Source organism: Chelonia mydas, chromosome 6 (genome assembly GCF_015237465.2).
Source record: "Chelonia mydas isolate rCheMyd1 chromosome 6, rCheMyd1.pri.v2, whole genome shotgun sequence".
NCBI lineage: Eukaryota > Metazoa > Chordata > Testudines > Cheloniidae > Chelonia > Chelonia mydas.
In genome coordinates this window covers 94,856,533-94,871,208 of record NC_051246.2, presented here as the reverse complement: position 1 = coordinate 94,871,208, position 14,676 = coordinate 94,856,533, and the positions used below count along the sequence as shown (strand labels likewise).

Sequence of the window (14,676 nt, the reverse complement as noted above, 5' to 3'; positions counted from 1 at the left end):
TAAAATGTTTATGCATTTTTCTTTTTCTTTCTTTCTTTTTTTTTAATAAGTAAACTGAAAAATGATCGATACAGTCAAAGATCACGAACATCATTAAGACTCACTTGGAGATATGAAACAAGTAAGCCGTGAATCTTCTACCTTTTGCGGAAAGTTCAGCGAAGAGGAGATGTGGAGACTTCCAAGTCCACCAGCATGGTAGAGCTGCGTGTGCCATCTCCAGAACGCTAAGTGTGCTTTATAATACAGTAGGGCAGAGTTTGCTGACTCCAAGCGATGACTGAGACGTTAACAGTCACAGCTGAATTTTTTTCCCAATTTTTTTTCCCACAAACTGTAGCTCCCAATCTCGTTAGCTGTAACGGCTCTGATATTTCAGTTAAATCTCATTAAGTATGTATATATTTATATATAAATAAGTATATTTTTACACGTAATACTCTTTGTCCTTGTTTTTCTGTTTCTTGTGGCCGCTCTTTGTGCTCTGCTGCTTCTCCTTCACGAGCGTGCCATTGCTCTGGGCTGAGTTGCTGATGTAGTTCCGCGTCTCATCCACCTGATAGGACCCCTCGTCCCTGTTCCTGTACTTGTACATGGCGTACAGGAGGATCAGGATGCAGAGGGCGGCAGCAGCCACAATACCGACGACCATCCCCGTTGTGCTGCTCGACTCGCGGACCACCTCTGAGGCCCCCGGAACCCGTCTGATTCCTGGCTCCGTGGGGTTTGCTGTGGGCACATTACGGAACATGGGGGAAGTTATTAGCGGGCTCTTCAGCTTTGTGCTGTCTAGCTCATAGGCAGTGGGCAACGGAAGCAAGACTATGTCAGGCTGGGGTTTGAGCTCACGGTTATTCATTTTGCCAGCGGGCAATTTGGGTACCATCCCAGTCGAGGACGAAGCTGTGGAGCGGATCAGCTCAGGGGACAAAGCCGTGGTAGTAGTCCTACCAGTTTCGGAGACTTTGTTAGGTCTAAAGTCCTTGGATTCCCACTTAGGTGCATGTGCTTTGTAGCCACCTTCGAAGACTGAAGTGGAAAGACTCTTATCTGTTACCAAGGAGAAGGTGGTGTAAAAATCTTCATCATCAGTAGGGGGTAGGTTAGAGTCAAAGGTTTCCCCTGAGCCATACCCAGATATCACCAAGCCATCATCATCACAACCATCGCTGCCTTGGTCCGACAAGCAAGGTAACCCCGCCTCAGAGGTCATGGACAGGGAATCTTTGGTGGTCTCAATAATGGTGAGGAGGGGGCGAAAGGTAGGGGGGAGTGTAATGAAAGGTGCACGAGTAGCAATAGGAGGGATATCTAAAGGGTCTTCTACAAGTAGAGGGATAACTAATTCACCTCCTGGGATTGAAAAGAAAAAACAGAAGATTAGTAAATATTTGTGACACAGTGCATCATGTTCAATTCACTGAGCTCAAAGGTGGTGAAGGACTCAGAAGTTATGAAGAAGTGTCAGGGAGGCAGATTTCCTGCCCCTATCCACACCATTAACACACTTTTCCAGGGTTCTAGGAAGCTTTCTGCCCAACCCTGCTTTTGAGATAGGTGAATTGGCCATTCCAATTCCTCTCTATTTTAATCTCTGCTAGGTATGTTCAAGTGAGAGAATTTGAAATCCTAGGGACCAAAGGGTTTGGGGTCCGGAAGATACTCTCAAGTGACTGCAGAATTCAAACTTGGCATGGTTCCATTTTCTTATGTCTTTTAGTATATGGGGAAAAGAATACTTAATTGTGGAATTACTCCAAACCTCCATACAGTACTGGTCTCTTGGGTTGGATTTTGCTGCTGAAGCATGCTGATTTTACCAGTTTTTCCTCTGATCTTTCTTGTCACTGGTATTTCTTCTCTGCCATTTGAGTTCCACAGCAACTTCCAAACAATTCCCAGTTCAACCTTTTCTTCTTGTTTGTCCGTCCTGTTTTTTAAATTGTGTGAGTGAATGAAGTGCGCATGAAAGGTAGGGATGGACTGTTGTGGTTGGAACTAGATGTGGTGCAAGAAGGCACAGAGAGCTCCTCAATGCATGGTTGTCTTTTTGATCTTCAATACCCTCTGCTACTCTAGCTCTTTCCCTCTCCCTGCCCCTTCCCAGCTCTGCTAAAGCACCCTGCTATTGATCTGCAATACTCCTTGTTGTTTCAGTGCTGTGCTTTAAGGGACACTGACAATCCTCGTTGATTGTGCCAAACTGTGTTGTGGTTTAATGAAATGGATAAATAAGAAGTAGGATGACCTAAATCAGGATTTGAGTCCAGGCCACGAAAGTGAGGAGTAATCTCCATCCTGCACTTTCTGGTATTTCTTTCTGTGCTGCTGGTTGTGATGAATGTTACTTTTTCTCTAGTGTGGCAGACAGCTTTCTGTGAAGCAGGTACTAAATGAGAAAATCTCATAATCTGCTGTCTGGGAGTGCTTGTGCTGTGAACAACCAGCAGCCATTCCTCACTTTCTCCATATCCAAGCTCATTATCTCTGCGAATAAGAGACCCAAGGTCATTTCAGAACCTGGGTATCTCAGCACCACTGTGGTGCTTGCAAGCAATGAGGCCTCCTAAGATTTTTTGTTTTATCAGGGTAGAGGCTTGAGTCACACTTTCACTGTAATGTGACTCTATTTTCAGGCTCAGGAGGCTATCAGTCCACTTGTCTTTTATGTGGGTATAGAAGCACAATGCATTACTCTCATGTATGGTCAGGTCACACAGTCTTGTGCTTAAGTTTAGCGTTCTATCTTTTTTTTTAACTGAGTCATGTTGCCTTTGCATGTAAATTTTGCTTTTAGTTATAATTTTGTTAGGTATTTAAGCTAATTGGGCTGTATCCTGAGATCCTAAGGCAAACCATCTTTTGAGTAATCATTTACATCAGTGTAAAGTGAGTGCCTACTTGTGTAAAATGTTACCACTAGTGTAAGTGGAGAATTCTGAGGATTTAGTATTATTTTACTCACATTTTGCACAAGTATATATGGCTACAGAAAGTGCAAGGCAACAGAGAATCAGACTGAGTAAAAAACTCTGGCTTTGACTTAATTCATTAGTGTTAATTAATTGTCTTTCACCCAAGTGACTGCTGAATGGCGTTAGGGTCAAAAATTCTGCTATCTGCTATTCTGCTATCTGCACTGTGATGCTCTATTGTATTTTCTGCATTTGTTTCACACTGAATTTCCATTGGCAGTTCCACTGCCAATGGTAGCTCTACAAAACATATGTCACCATATGCTACTGATCAGAGAATATGATTTTGTCCTAAATCTTGTTTGATGGGTGCTTGCAGGTTTACCATCAATTCAATCCAAATTGACTTGGGCAGCAGTCATTTTTAACCACCAATTGGAGTGTACAAATGTAGTTTCAGTGCCTTTAAAATGTACCGCCTTCAGTATTTCAAATCGGATAGCAACAGTGGCATATGGTTATTCGTATCCTTCAGTAGAGGTAAAGTGCTGGTACCACTGAAGTCAATGGAAACCTTAATGTTTACTTAAGTGGCACTAGAAATTAGTCCCAAATAAGAATCCATTATTTTACTTAGCCTCTTAATATACTCGTGGAGCAAAGCTCGTTCTAATGTATGAGATGAAAATGGCAATTTGGAGATGTCATTTCATTTTCTGAGCTTCCAGGTAATGTTCCTGCCACCTCTGTTACTGAACAAAGAAGGGAAAAATTGAATATTATGTGTCTAAAATAATCCCACAGGATTTCTTCAAATTGTATCTGTTCAGTACAAACATGGGAAAGGCAAAGAGCATCATTACGCTGCAGTTTGCCAAACGACTACATTGCATTTTGTGAACCTGTGATTCCGGTCTGCTCGTTGTGAAATAATAACAGGCACCTGTCCTGTTCCTGTTTATGCTACTGTTTCAGAAGCTTGTTTTCTGTCCATTGTTAGCGTGGGGCATCGATAATCCATATTATCGCATGGTCTCAAAACAAACTTGAACGAGGGCCTTCAGGAAAAGATCATCTATCAGAATAAGTTCCATGGACTAGATAAGACTGAATAAAATAATTGAATTTTCAGCCAATTATGAATTGAGCTGTCTGTTGAGTGGGGAATTGAAGTCCCTGAAAGTCATCTGAGGTCTGTTGAGTGGCTGACAGTGATTTTGAGATCAATTCATCCACCATTATACAATAGCATTCATCTGCAATTTTAGTGCACCATCTGTGACATACAACTGGAGTCTGAAGTTTGGCAGTTTTTAATTGCCCATCTAAAGCCTGTGAAGTGCCTTTGTTATTAAAAGCTACTATGCTTACAAACGGCTTCTGTTGATCTGCCACCCAATGGGGCAATATTTTGGGCAGCTTTCCTCCCACAAGGAAATACTTTAGTCCATTTTACAATCAATTCTTTGGACTTGACCTCAAGGAGATGGAAATATTTAGTTTTAAAAACCAGAAGACAAAGCTTTCACTTGCAGAACAACCACTTGCATTAAAAAGCAATTCATTTTTCTAGGATTTCTTTTTTACTTGCAGTTAATGATCAAATATGTCATTATAAAATGGTTGTGTTTTTCATGAAACATCAAGAAGAGTCTAACAGAGCTATTAGGATTAATGGGGTTCCACATATGTAACTGAATTGTCTCTTTGTGTACAAAAGTAGGTCAGAAAGAAGACAGTGAGCCAAATTCAGAGGTGAGTCTGAGTCTTAGCATGTATCTGAGAGGTAGTATAACTTATGTGCTTGCACAGCTGAGACAACTTAGGCTTTCTTGGAATCACTTAATCTCACCTCTGAATTTGGCCCAGTGTGTCTGGTGAGTCGTATCATGGGTGCAAGCTACACCCAAAAAATAAAGATACAGTTAAGGGTCCTTCTCCTGGGGTTCATGGCTTTTAGAGGAATCATCTCCCTACCAAGGAATACATTGGTCAAAGTTGCTAAGATATTGCGGCTCTTGGAATCCATGGTTTGGTTTGGTTTTTGGATTGGTGGGCGGAATGTTCTTTCATTTGCACTAAGATCGGCTAGTGTCTCATACAGGAAATCCCAACAATAACGCAGTGAGGAAGGAGTATTTAGGTTTGTTACTTGATGGTATGCACATGTTGCTGCTTCCTGTGAATGTATAATTTCACATTTAACCTAGAAATCTCTGCCTACATCTAAGAGTTGAAACATTCTCACACAGTGGCTCTGTGGTGCAGACCCTGAAGGTTCAGGCCTTTCCCTATATAATTAGTGCCCATTTTATTGTCCAAAGTATGTATAGCACCAAAAGAGATACAAGAGGTACAGATTTCAGATAACTGTAGGGAGATGCAGTCATCTGACTCCCATTAAATAAATGGTCAGAATTAAAGTCTGTTAATTACTTGTTTGAAAAATAATCTGATGTTGCAAAGGGCTACATTAGTGCTAAATATTTGGGGGCCAATTCTTGAAGTCCTTCATGATTTGGTCCATTGTTACTGAATTGTGCAGCTAATGCTTAGAAAATGTACAGTGAAATTTCCGCTTAAAAGATATCCACTACTCTCTCTTTGATTGAGATTCAACTGCAGAGACATGGGATGTTGGTTCCTGGCTGCTATTGCTTTGTTTGGAAAGCAAGCGTCAGTTAGTGGTGCTGGCGGATGAGCTGTGGATTCAGAACCTGTTTACAGAATTCAAAGCATCCCAAGAAGACACCAGGGCCTTTTTTGTTTGCAGTCCTGCCCACTCCCCTTGTCCCCTCTCCCCAGCGGATGGGTGCTCCCTGAAGAAAGCTGTAAAATTGAAATGGCTTGTGTTGACAACACAGTGCTGAAAGATGAAATAAAAGGAATAGATAAAATGGCTTCCTCTGCTGTGGTACGGATGCAAAATAAGTGCCAAGTGCCAATAGCAGTGCCAAGAGGATTGAGGTCTGCGTGGTGTGAAGCCCCAACCCAACAAAACACTAATATCCAAGTGCTTCCTTTGGATTTCTTCTTTCTTGGGACAAGAACAGTGTGTATTCCTTAAAGTTAGCATTTTAAATCTGGATCTTACACTTTTTTGAGAGGGTTGTGCTTTCCTTTAAACTAGTGAGACGACTGGGGATATAAAAGGTCTACGTTAGCCTTGAAGGCTGCCCTGCTTTTTCCTTTATGAGTGCTTTATAGATATATAATTCATACCTCTGGGGCTGATCTACAGTAAGGGCTCTCTGTCACTGGAAAAGATGGAGTGTAAAAAATTTAATAGAAGCCTTCTGAACTGTGAGGATGTTGTGGGTCAATCATGAATGTAGAGGGCACCAAGCAAAAAAAAAAAGAAAAGTTGGCAGCCTCCAATTCTCATCTTTCTGGCCAAGACTGTTTCACTGGAGTCTCAAGCATCAAAGAGAGGCAGCACAAAAAGCACACACAAACAGAAACATGAAAGGTTCAACTTCCGACTCTTATGATGAATATAAAGGGACACAACACTGTCTCTTCCAGATGTGGCTGAAAATCTTTAAGGTGCCAGCCAAAAAGCCCAATACAGCACATTCACATCCTCAGGTATTGAAATTCCACATCTAAAGTCTCTCATTTACATTTTATTGTTGCACTGAAACTCAACTCCATTTTCAGACTGAAACATCCTGCTATGGAACATAATCCCTTCCCTACCCCCCTACCCCATATATGCAAGTTGGGTGCCAAGAAATTCTAATTAAGTCACTGAGTTTTTCAACACTTCTTGAGGTTTGGTCTCCTGTGAGTTCTTTGAGGGTGATGAGGGAAAATATTCAGACCACACAGTTCCTGAGTCACAGGAAATCTGATGCTAATATGAAATGAGCATTTTTAATATTCTCTCACCTCTTTCCAACCTCATTTAATTGAAACTGACTGTCAGTAACACAAGGGCAGGCCTCACTTCCCCAGTGGGAGTGCCTCAGCCTTCTGCCTCAAATATCCTGACTCCCCCCTTCCTTCCAAAGCACCAATTGTTTCCAAAGTGACTAGACAAAACCCTAGTTTTGGAGCCAGATTTGGTTTAACTGAATTGCTTTGAAACATGTGAGACCCCCCACAAGAGCCTGTCTACAGGAATCTCTAACAAAATCCACTTTCCTAGTGGCAAACCGCAAAAGCTAAATTAAGAGCTCAATCTTGATCACGTTGAGGTCAATGTCAAAACTCCCTCTGGTTTCCAAGTTGGTTCCTAAGGTTTATTTCTACTTAGACAGACACCATCAGTTACAGCAAGGCCTGAGTTTTGATCACTAGGGATAAGAGATCTACTCTGGAGGAAAGAAGAACTGACTTCACCTTTCCTGGGGGTGTAAGAATTGGATGCGATGGTTCTCAATTTAGTTTGAAGTTTAATGTTTGGAGAGAATTTTGTGTCTGTAAATTGTTGGTCACCTCAGCAAATACCAGTTTCAACGTGACCTGGAGTGGGGCAATACCCCAGAAAAATTAACGTATTCGTTTTTACGATGTAATCGCGGCCAGGAGGCAGTGGCAATCTCAGGAGAGAGCTGCTTCTCATGTTTCCAGCCTAAGTGTTAGATTGAAAATGTTTATCTAAGCAGTCAGACTTTGAACTGCTTCTCTGAACCAAACAGAAGCTTAATCAAACTCTTTTGAGTTTCTCCCGTCACTGTTTTAAATCCACTTGATTCACCAACAATAATGACAACTTGCTAATCAACATAATTACCGGTTTCATTTACAGCATCAGTTCTCCCGGGAAGCTGTCAGTAGAACCTGAGTTATCGGTTATATATTGAGTAGCACACTACCATGCTGGCCCTTTAAAAGTCCACCTGTCCTAAAGGAAGGACATCTTTTTTTGTTTTTACCAGGAACTCAGTGTTATCCAGTGGAATTCATACTGCAGAGAAGGAAGTCCCCAAGAGACAGGGGGAATTTTAAAAGTCCAGGACATTCAAATGTTGGGAGAAGAGGAGAACAAGCAAATGCTACAATTGCTGGAAGAGTTAGCAGTCATGATGCTAGGGCCATTTTGGTTGATGGGTTTGCACTGTAACAGTACACTTGAGAGTATCTTTTTGACTGTGGCAGAAGCAAGAAGACTGACAATCAAGGAAATTAGCAGGAAGCATATGCTTCTGTAGGAAAAGAGGGAACTGGAGATCAGAGCAACTGGGGACTCTATTGCCAAATGGGGACCAGTGTCTTAAAGAAACTTCCCTTGTTTTCTCCCAGATATAATCTACGCACAAGGCTACGGCAAGTTTACATATGAGTGAAAACTCTTGGCATTACCGCTGATTCTTTCTGTGGGAGGCAAAAGGGACTGGGGCGAGAATTGACAGAGAATGGGAGTGAATTACCCTGGGCTCCTTCACCCCCTCCTATGAAGAGTAGTACAATTATGTAATAGGCAATATAGAGAGAGCATGTAACATAACAGCAAATACAAAAACAAACATATCCAAAAATTAAATAAAGGAATTTAAGGTTTTTTTTTTCTCAAAACCAAACCATACACTAGAAAATAAAAATTCCACAACAAAGTTAAGCTCATCAAAAGAAAAGAAAACAACAACAACAAGAACAACAGGTCATTCGCTTTACCAGAAAAAGGAAGAGAAAACCCAAGAAAACCGAAAAAAAAAAGAATATAGGAAATCAAAAATGTTGTTTCTTTTTTTAAAAAAGTACTCAAAAATAGATAAAATTAGTCAGAAGAAAGCATACCACATTGATTTCATATAGTCAACTTACATCAACAAATTGCCCGCATGTTTTTTGGCATGAAAGAAAAATTTACAAAAGAAAGTTGTGTAAGAATGCTCTTGGACAAGTAGAATTGCCACATTCTTGTAACTTGCTTTTTTTGTTTTGTTGTCGTTCTTAAAAACTTTTTTTAGCGAAATATTTATTATTTCTTTTTTAAATATAATTATTTTACGACAAAGGGTGATACAGGGAGGCAACAACACATACATCCACACCACATAACATGAAAAGAAAAAAATCTTGCACCTTAACAAATTTGAATTTATTTCTCTGTTGTTTTGGGTTATAAATTATATGTTTGTTTGCTTTGTGTAAAATGTTTCACATACTACAATTGAAAAAAAATGTAGGCTTTAGAATTTGCTTTGATTATTTATGTATCTACAGATCTAATGCTTTTTGAGAATCAAGGTTTTTTTGTCTTTTGGTCAATTCAATATATATTTTTTAAAACATTTTCTTTTCTTTTTTCCTAGAATTTTTGTGTGTGTGTTTTAAGGAATGGATGACGGCACATAAAATTTTAACAATGCTAAAGAAAGGGTTGGGGAGGGGACTTATGGGAAGAAAAAAGATGCCTAGGGTGGATGGATTGGGAGTGTAAAATCTATGAGTGTACTACACAGGAGATGAAGATGATGGGAGTGAATGTGTAAGTCAGTTGCCATGTCCATGTAAGGGCGGTACGGAGTGATCTAGCAGCATTAGAGCTTCTGGCTGTAAGGAAGGGATGGGCAATATACAAAAACAAATGAGCATATTCATGCCCATCAACAAAAAGAAAGAACAGAACTCTAACATTGACAATCTCACAAACCCTAAGCTGCAACTTCTTCAACATGCAAGTTACAAAAAATTATTAATAATAATTAGTTTCATTAAAGAGTCTCAAATTATAAAAACAGTTAAAGCTTTTTTTCCTTCTAAAAATAGCAGTGAAAATACATAAACTAATAATAGTAATAATAATAATAATTAATAGAGATTAAAAACAAAAAAACTAGTTTTATGCACTGGAATTAGAACAACTTCAACTGCAGCTATGCACAGCCTCATGTTCACCAAGAAGTTGACATCAATGTTCTAAGGAATTGGAGACATGAGATGCTTCAGTGAATGAAGCCATTTATTTTAAATGCCGGGGTGCTTTGGTATCCCCTCCCCCTGAATTGGATAGTTTTAAATTCAGATTCTTTACAGCTGTGGTCTGGAAAGTATGGATGTAGGATTCTGCAGGTGAAGTAGTTCCTTGTTTAAAGAGGGAAGTAAGGGGGAAAATTGCAGAAAACAATTCATAACTTTTGTTTTTTGTTGTCATTAGATTGGAACAACCCAAATCTAAGATAGAAATCCAACCATTGAAAAGAAATACATCAAAATATAAATATATAGAGATACACTAAAAAAAACAAAACCAAAACCAAAAAGCACTTTATTCCCCAGCAAGAAGGGAGAAAAGAACAACTGTGGTTTTTTAAATTTTATTTTTAAAGAAAAAAATATTCCACACACTTTCAAAGATGAACAAACCAGATGCACACATTGAAAAGGAACAGACAAAGCAGTCTAGGGACACTTTCATCATTTGGATATTTTTTGCTTATGGATTTCATTCCCTCCATTTTAAATTTTCTTTTAATTTTTGGCCAAAAAACTCCCCACCCACCAGTGTACTGCTTTTTTTTCATTACTTTTTTTAAAATAAACACAAGGGAAAAAAGGACGTGCAGTCTGGATGTACGTCATAAATAGACATAGGAAAAGAAAGAAGAAATTGGCTGAGATTGACAAATGGGTTATATAATAGCTTCATTTTACTGTAGGATGTTAATAATAATAATAATGCATGCTTAAAGTAAGTTGCATTTAGGGAAAGTAGAAAAACAGAACAGCAAGCTAGGACTTGGGAGGGAGGGGAAAGGAAGTTAGCAAAGAAGACGACTCAAGGAACAAGGTGGTATATCATTTCATGTCTGTCCAGTAAGGGCAAAGTACATTCCAAAGGATTCTGTGCAGGTTATGGGAAGAGATTAGAAGGGCTATGGTGTGGGGGGATGGAGGGAAATTGCAAGAGGTGCTAGGAAATACATTCCACACTCATTATAACATTGCCTTTAGCGATCGAACACACAAATAGGCTCAAATAAATTGGTTAGTCTCTAAGGTGCCACTAGTACTCCTTTTCTTTTTACAAAATGACAGTCTTTTCTCAAGGCCCAGTTCTCCAGCCCAGACTCATGATGGGCAGCATATGTGCAACTAATCTTTTTGGGATTGTTCATGTGAGTAAGTACTAATCATCTTGAGTAAGGGCTGCAGAATTCATTTCCTCAAACACTTCCTACTTAAAATAATGATTACTGCCAGGGAGCCTGAACAGGCAAATGCTAACAGTAATGCTGATTAACCTGTTCTTCAAAACAGTCAGCAATTATTCACACAGAGTCAAAGGGCCTACTTCCAAGTGGAGATTCACAATCTGGCCCAATGGAGATACTCATTGCAGTAAGCATTATTCTGGTAGTAAGTGTTTGTAGGACTGGATCTGTGATTAGTCTCACTGAAGATAGTGGACAATTCACAATAATTAACAATACAACTGGTAGTAAGTATTTGAACCTTCAGGCCATAAAGCCTTATATAGGCAAAACTCTCATTGAAATTAACGGGTAAGGACTGCAGGATTGGACCCTTTGTATTTTATAAAGCGGTTTTACTGGTAACAAAGTTTATTAATAATCAGTCCTATTGGGCTTTACTAGACCTGGAAGCTGAGGAACAGTGGTAGTCTTATATACAAAGTATGATACAGAGAGCATCCAGATGAGGGCTATGCTAACAGGAGGGACAACAGTATTTTCAGAGCCACTCAGAGAACAAAGCTAATTTTGTGAACATGAGATAAAAATAAATAATATGTAGAGAGACACTGAATCCTCCAACTTTATACTTGGATGTGCTATTGAAAAAGTGTCCCAAGCTGGTAAAGACGGGGGATGGGAGTTGCATGAGAAAAGCCCAACTTCCACTGAAGGGCGAAAGGCATGAGACTACCCTGGCCACTACCATGTGCAGGAATGCCCTCTGCCTCTACTGGAAGACTGCGATGGAACTATATACTGGGGACTGTGTTAAGAGGGGGGAGAGGTTCAACCAAAGACTGGGAAACCTGGCTAGGTGAACCTCAGGGACAATGCATATAGGCACACATGGCTCCTGGGGCTGAACCCATTTGACTGATCCATGTGGAATGATTTTTTGGGTTCATTTGTGAATGAGAAAAGGTTGGTTGGAAACAAAGAACAGTGGCAGCAGTGAGGCCACTGCAAGCCCCAGTGGGGTTATTTTTGGGGGCAAACTTTCAAAACTACTGTCCCTGGGCACCATTCCCTACCAGGATTCTTAGCCTCTGGTTTAACAGGGTTAATCAGTATACAGGAAATTTCACAACGAGGCATTTAAGCTTTGAAGTTTAATCATTCCTTGTTGTGACTTGCAGCTGGATTCTAAGAGTAGTGAAATATCTATATTCAATACACTGGAACACTGGAATTCACTGGGTTGGGATTTTTCTCTGAGAGCGTTTCCCATCCATTGCCAAGAAATTAGCTTGAATTTGTCTTAAGACACTACAGTGGTGCAGTTGTGCCGCTGTAGCACTTCAGTGCAGACACTACCTACACCAATGGGAGGGATTCTACCGTCGGCAGTACCCCAAGAGGCAGTAGCTAGGTCGACAGAAGGAATCGTTCCGTCATCTAGCGCTGTCTACATGGCAACTATGGCACTCAGGGGTGTGGATTTTTCATACCCCCCGAGAGCCATAGCTACACCAATGTTAATTCCTAGAGTAGACCAGTCCTCAGGGATGTTTTTTTTTTAATTGGCATACAGCAGCACTATCTGAGGTAATCAAGCCCAAATACAGTGGGCTGAGTAGAGGGGTTTACCACAGCTCCAAAGCCCATAACAACCCAGATTTACATATTCTAGAACAAACTGATGCATGCCCCACACTTCATAACTGGTTTACTACTTTTTGTAACCCATCCCTATACATATCACGAACAGTCCACGAGCTACAAAATATGCTAGAAAGCAAATCTGCAAACTCATCACACATTACTCTTCTTACTGTTTCTTTATCTACTAACTACATGTTATTTACAAGGCCACTTGTGAGTTCATGCTTTGCCCATTGGTAACCTCTGTTTCATTACTTCTGTTTTCTTTTATTATTCATGCAAGGCCTGCACATTGTTTTCCTTTAGACACCAAATAGATTCTAATGTGTGGGGAGCCCAATTTCCAAACTTGAAGCTTGACATTGGCACCTCAGTCAGTACTTAGGACCCTGATTTAAGTGTCTAACTCAAGGGCTAGGGATATGAAAAAGATGTTTAGTGGCCAGATGATCAAAAGAGCTCAGCACCCACAACTATAGCCAGATTCCCCCCTGCCCCTAGTTCACTTCCCATTTAGAGACCTAAATAAACGGCCAGACTGTGAAAAGAAAATCTGGACATAAGAATCACAGTAAGAGATGCTGAGTGCTAAGCAGTTTTGAAAACCTGTTCCATATTCAGGTGCTGAAATGGGTGCTGAGCACATTAGAAAATCTGCCTCTCAGCTCTTTTAAAAAATCCAGCCCTAACCGCCTAAATACAGATTTAAGTACCTAATATAGGTCCCCCAGTTTGAAACTGGGTTGAAAATATTTCCACATATATCTGTAAACTAAATATTTTGCTGCGCTCATCATTTTTTTTAGGGCAGAGGCTACCATGCTGCAACTGTCCCTCTGAAACACAAGCAAAGGTTGTAAAAAGGAAAATAAATAATACATATTTTGCAGCATGCTGTCACTTTTATTTTCAGCTATTTAAGCGAGGTTGAAGGGCTGGGACTAAAGGGCTCAGAATCTTAAGGGGCTAAACACTACTGGTTGAAGAACAGAAAATTTAAGTTTATAACAGTTGGCCAAAATTTTCTTAATTTTGATTTTTTTAAATGACATACTCAAAATTCTTTTTTTTTAAAAAGGATGAATTTTTTGCAAACACTTTCTCCTTTTTGGAGCAGCTCTGGTTATATCAATTATACTAGCTATTTTCACGAGTTTTCTAGTTTTGCATTTCTTTTAATTACATTTTAAAAAGTTGTAGGTAAGTGTAATGTTCATATTAGTGTGAGATCAACAGAGCTGGATTGAACTAGGTATACTGTACAGCACCTGCCTTCAAATGTCTCCAAGATAGCATGGTCAATACACCTCTCCCCTGTTTGATAGTATTCCTATGTGGTACTCCCCGTCAGCTCTGCCATAAAGCCATAATCCTGACCTACAACAATCTATGCTATTTCAGTCCTGCATCACGCACAATCTCTTCTAGACCTGTAGTGTTCTCAGTTATTTCAGTCCTTGACTTGCACCAAACTGACAATTTACCTCATCCCCAACATGCCATACCCCATGCTATTTCAATCCTTCGCTCTCCCATGCAGCTCTGCTCATGATAGGGTTACCATATGTCCGTTTTTTCCCAGACATGTCCGGCTTTTTGGTTCTTAAATCACCGTCTGGGAGGAATTTTTAAATATCTAAAAATGTCTGGAATTTTGCCATTATAATTTTTCCCCAAAGAAGAGTTGATCATTCAAGAAAGAGAGTGAATGTTGATCATTCGAGAAAGAAAGTGAATGTTGATCACTCGAGAGAGTGCCTGCTTTTCCCCCCTAGCTCTCAGCGCTTGCGCCGCGAAACAGCTGTTTCGTGCAGCTGGGAGAGAGGGGGGAGGAGGGAGAACATGGAGTGCTCAGGGGAGGAGGCAGGGCCGGGGCCGGGATTTGGGGAAGGGGTCCAATGGGGCAGGGAGGGGGCGGAGTTGGGGCAGGGACTTTGGGGAAGGGGTTGGAATGGGGGAGGGGAAGGGGTGGAGTTGGGGCCAGGGTAGGGGGGGAAGCAAATACCCCTCCC

General features: G+C 40.4%; 1 protein-coding gene across 36 annotated transcripts in view; it reads right to left on the bottom strand.

Moving 5' to 3' along the window:
* Positions 1 to 226: 226 nt before the first annotated feature.
* Positions 227 to 14,676, bottom strand: part of NRXN3 (neurexin 3) — a 1,375,103-nt gene continuing 1,360,653 nt past the window's right edge. For 14 of the 36 annotated variants that reach the window (XM_037900785.2, XM_037900787.2, XM_037900784.2 and 11 more), the window contains one exon: positions 227 to 729. In XM_037900785.2, coding sequence (XP_037756713.1) covers positions 428 to 729 — 302 coding nt within the window. In that variant the 3' untranslated portion in view covers positions 227 to 427. Of the gene's footprint in view, positions 1,354 to 8,684; positions 9,417 to 14,676 lie in introns of those variants that run through there. The other 22 variants (XM_043548139.1, XM_043548140.1, XM_043548138.1 and 19 more) reach the window with 9 other exon arrangements.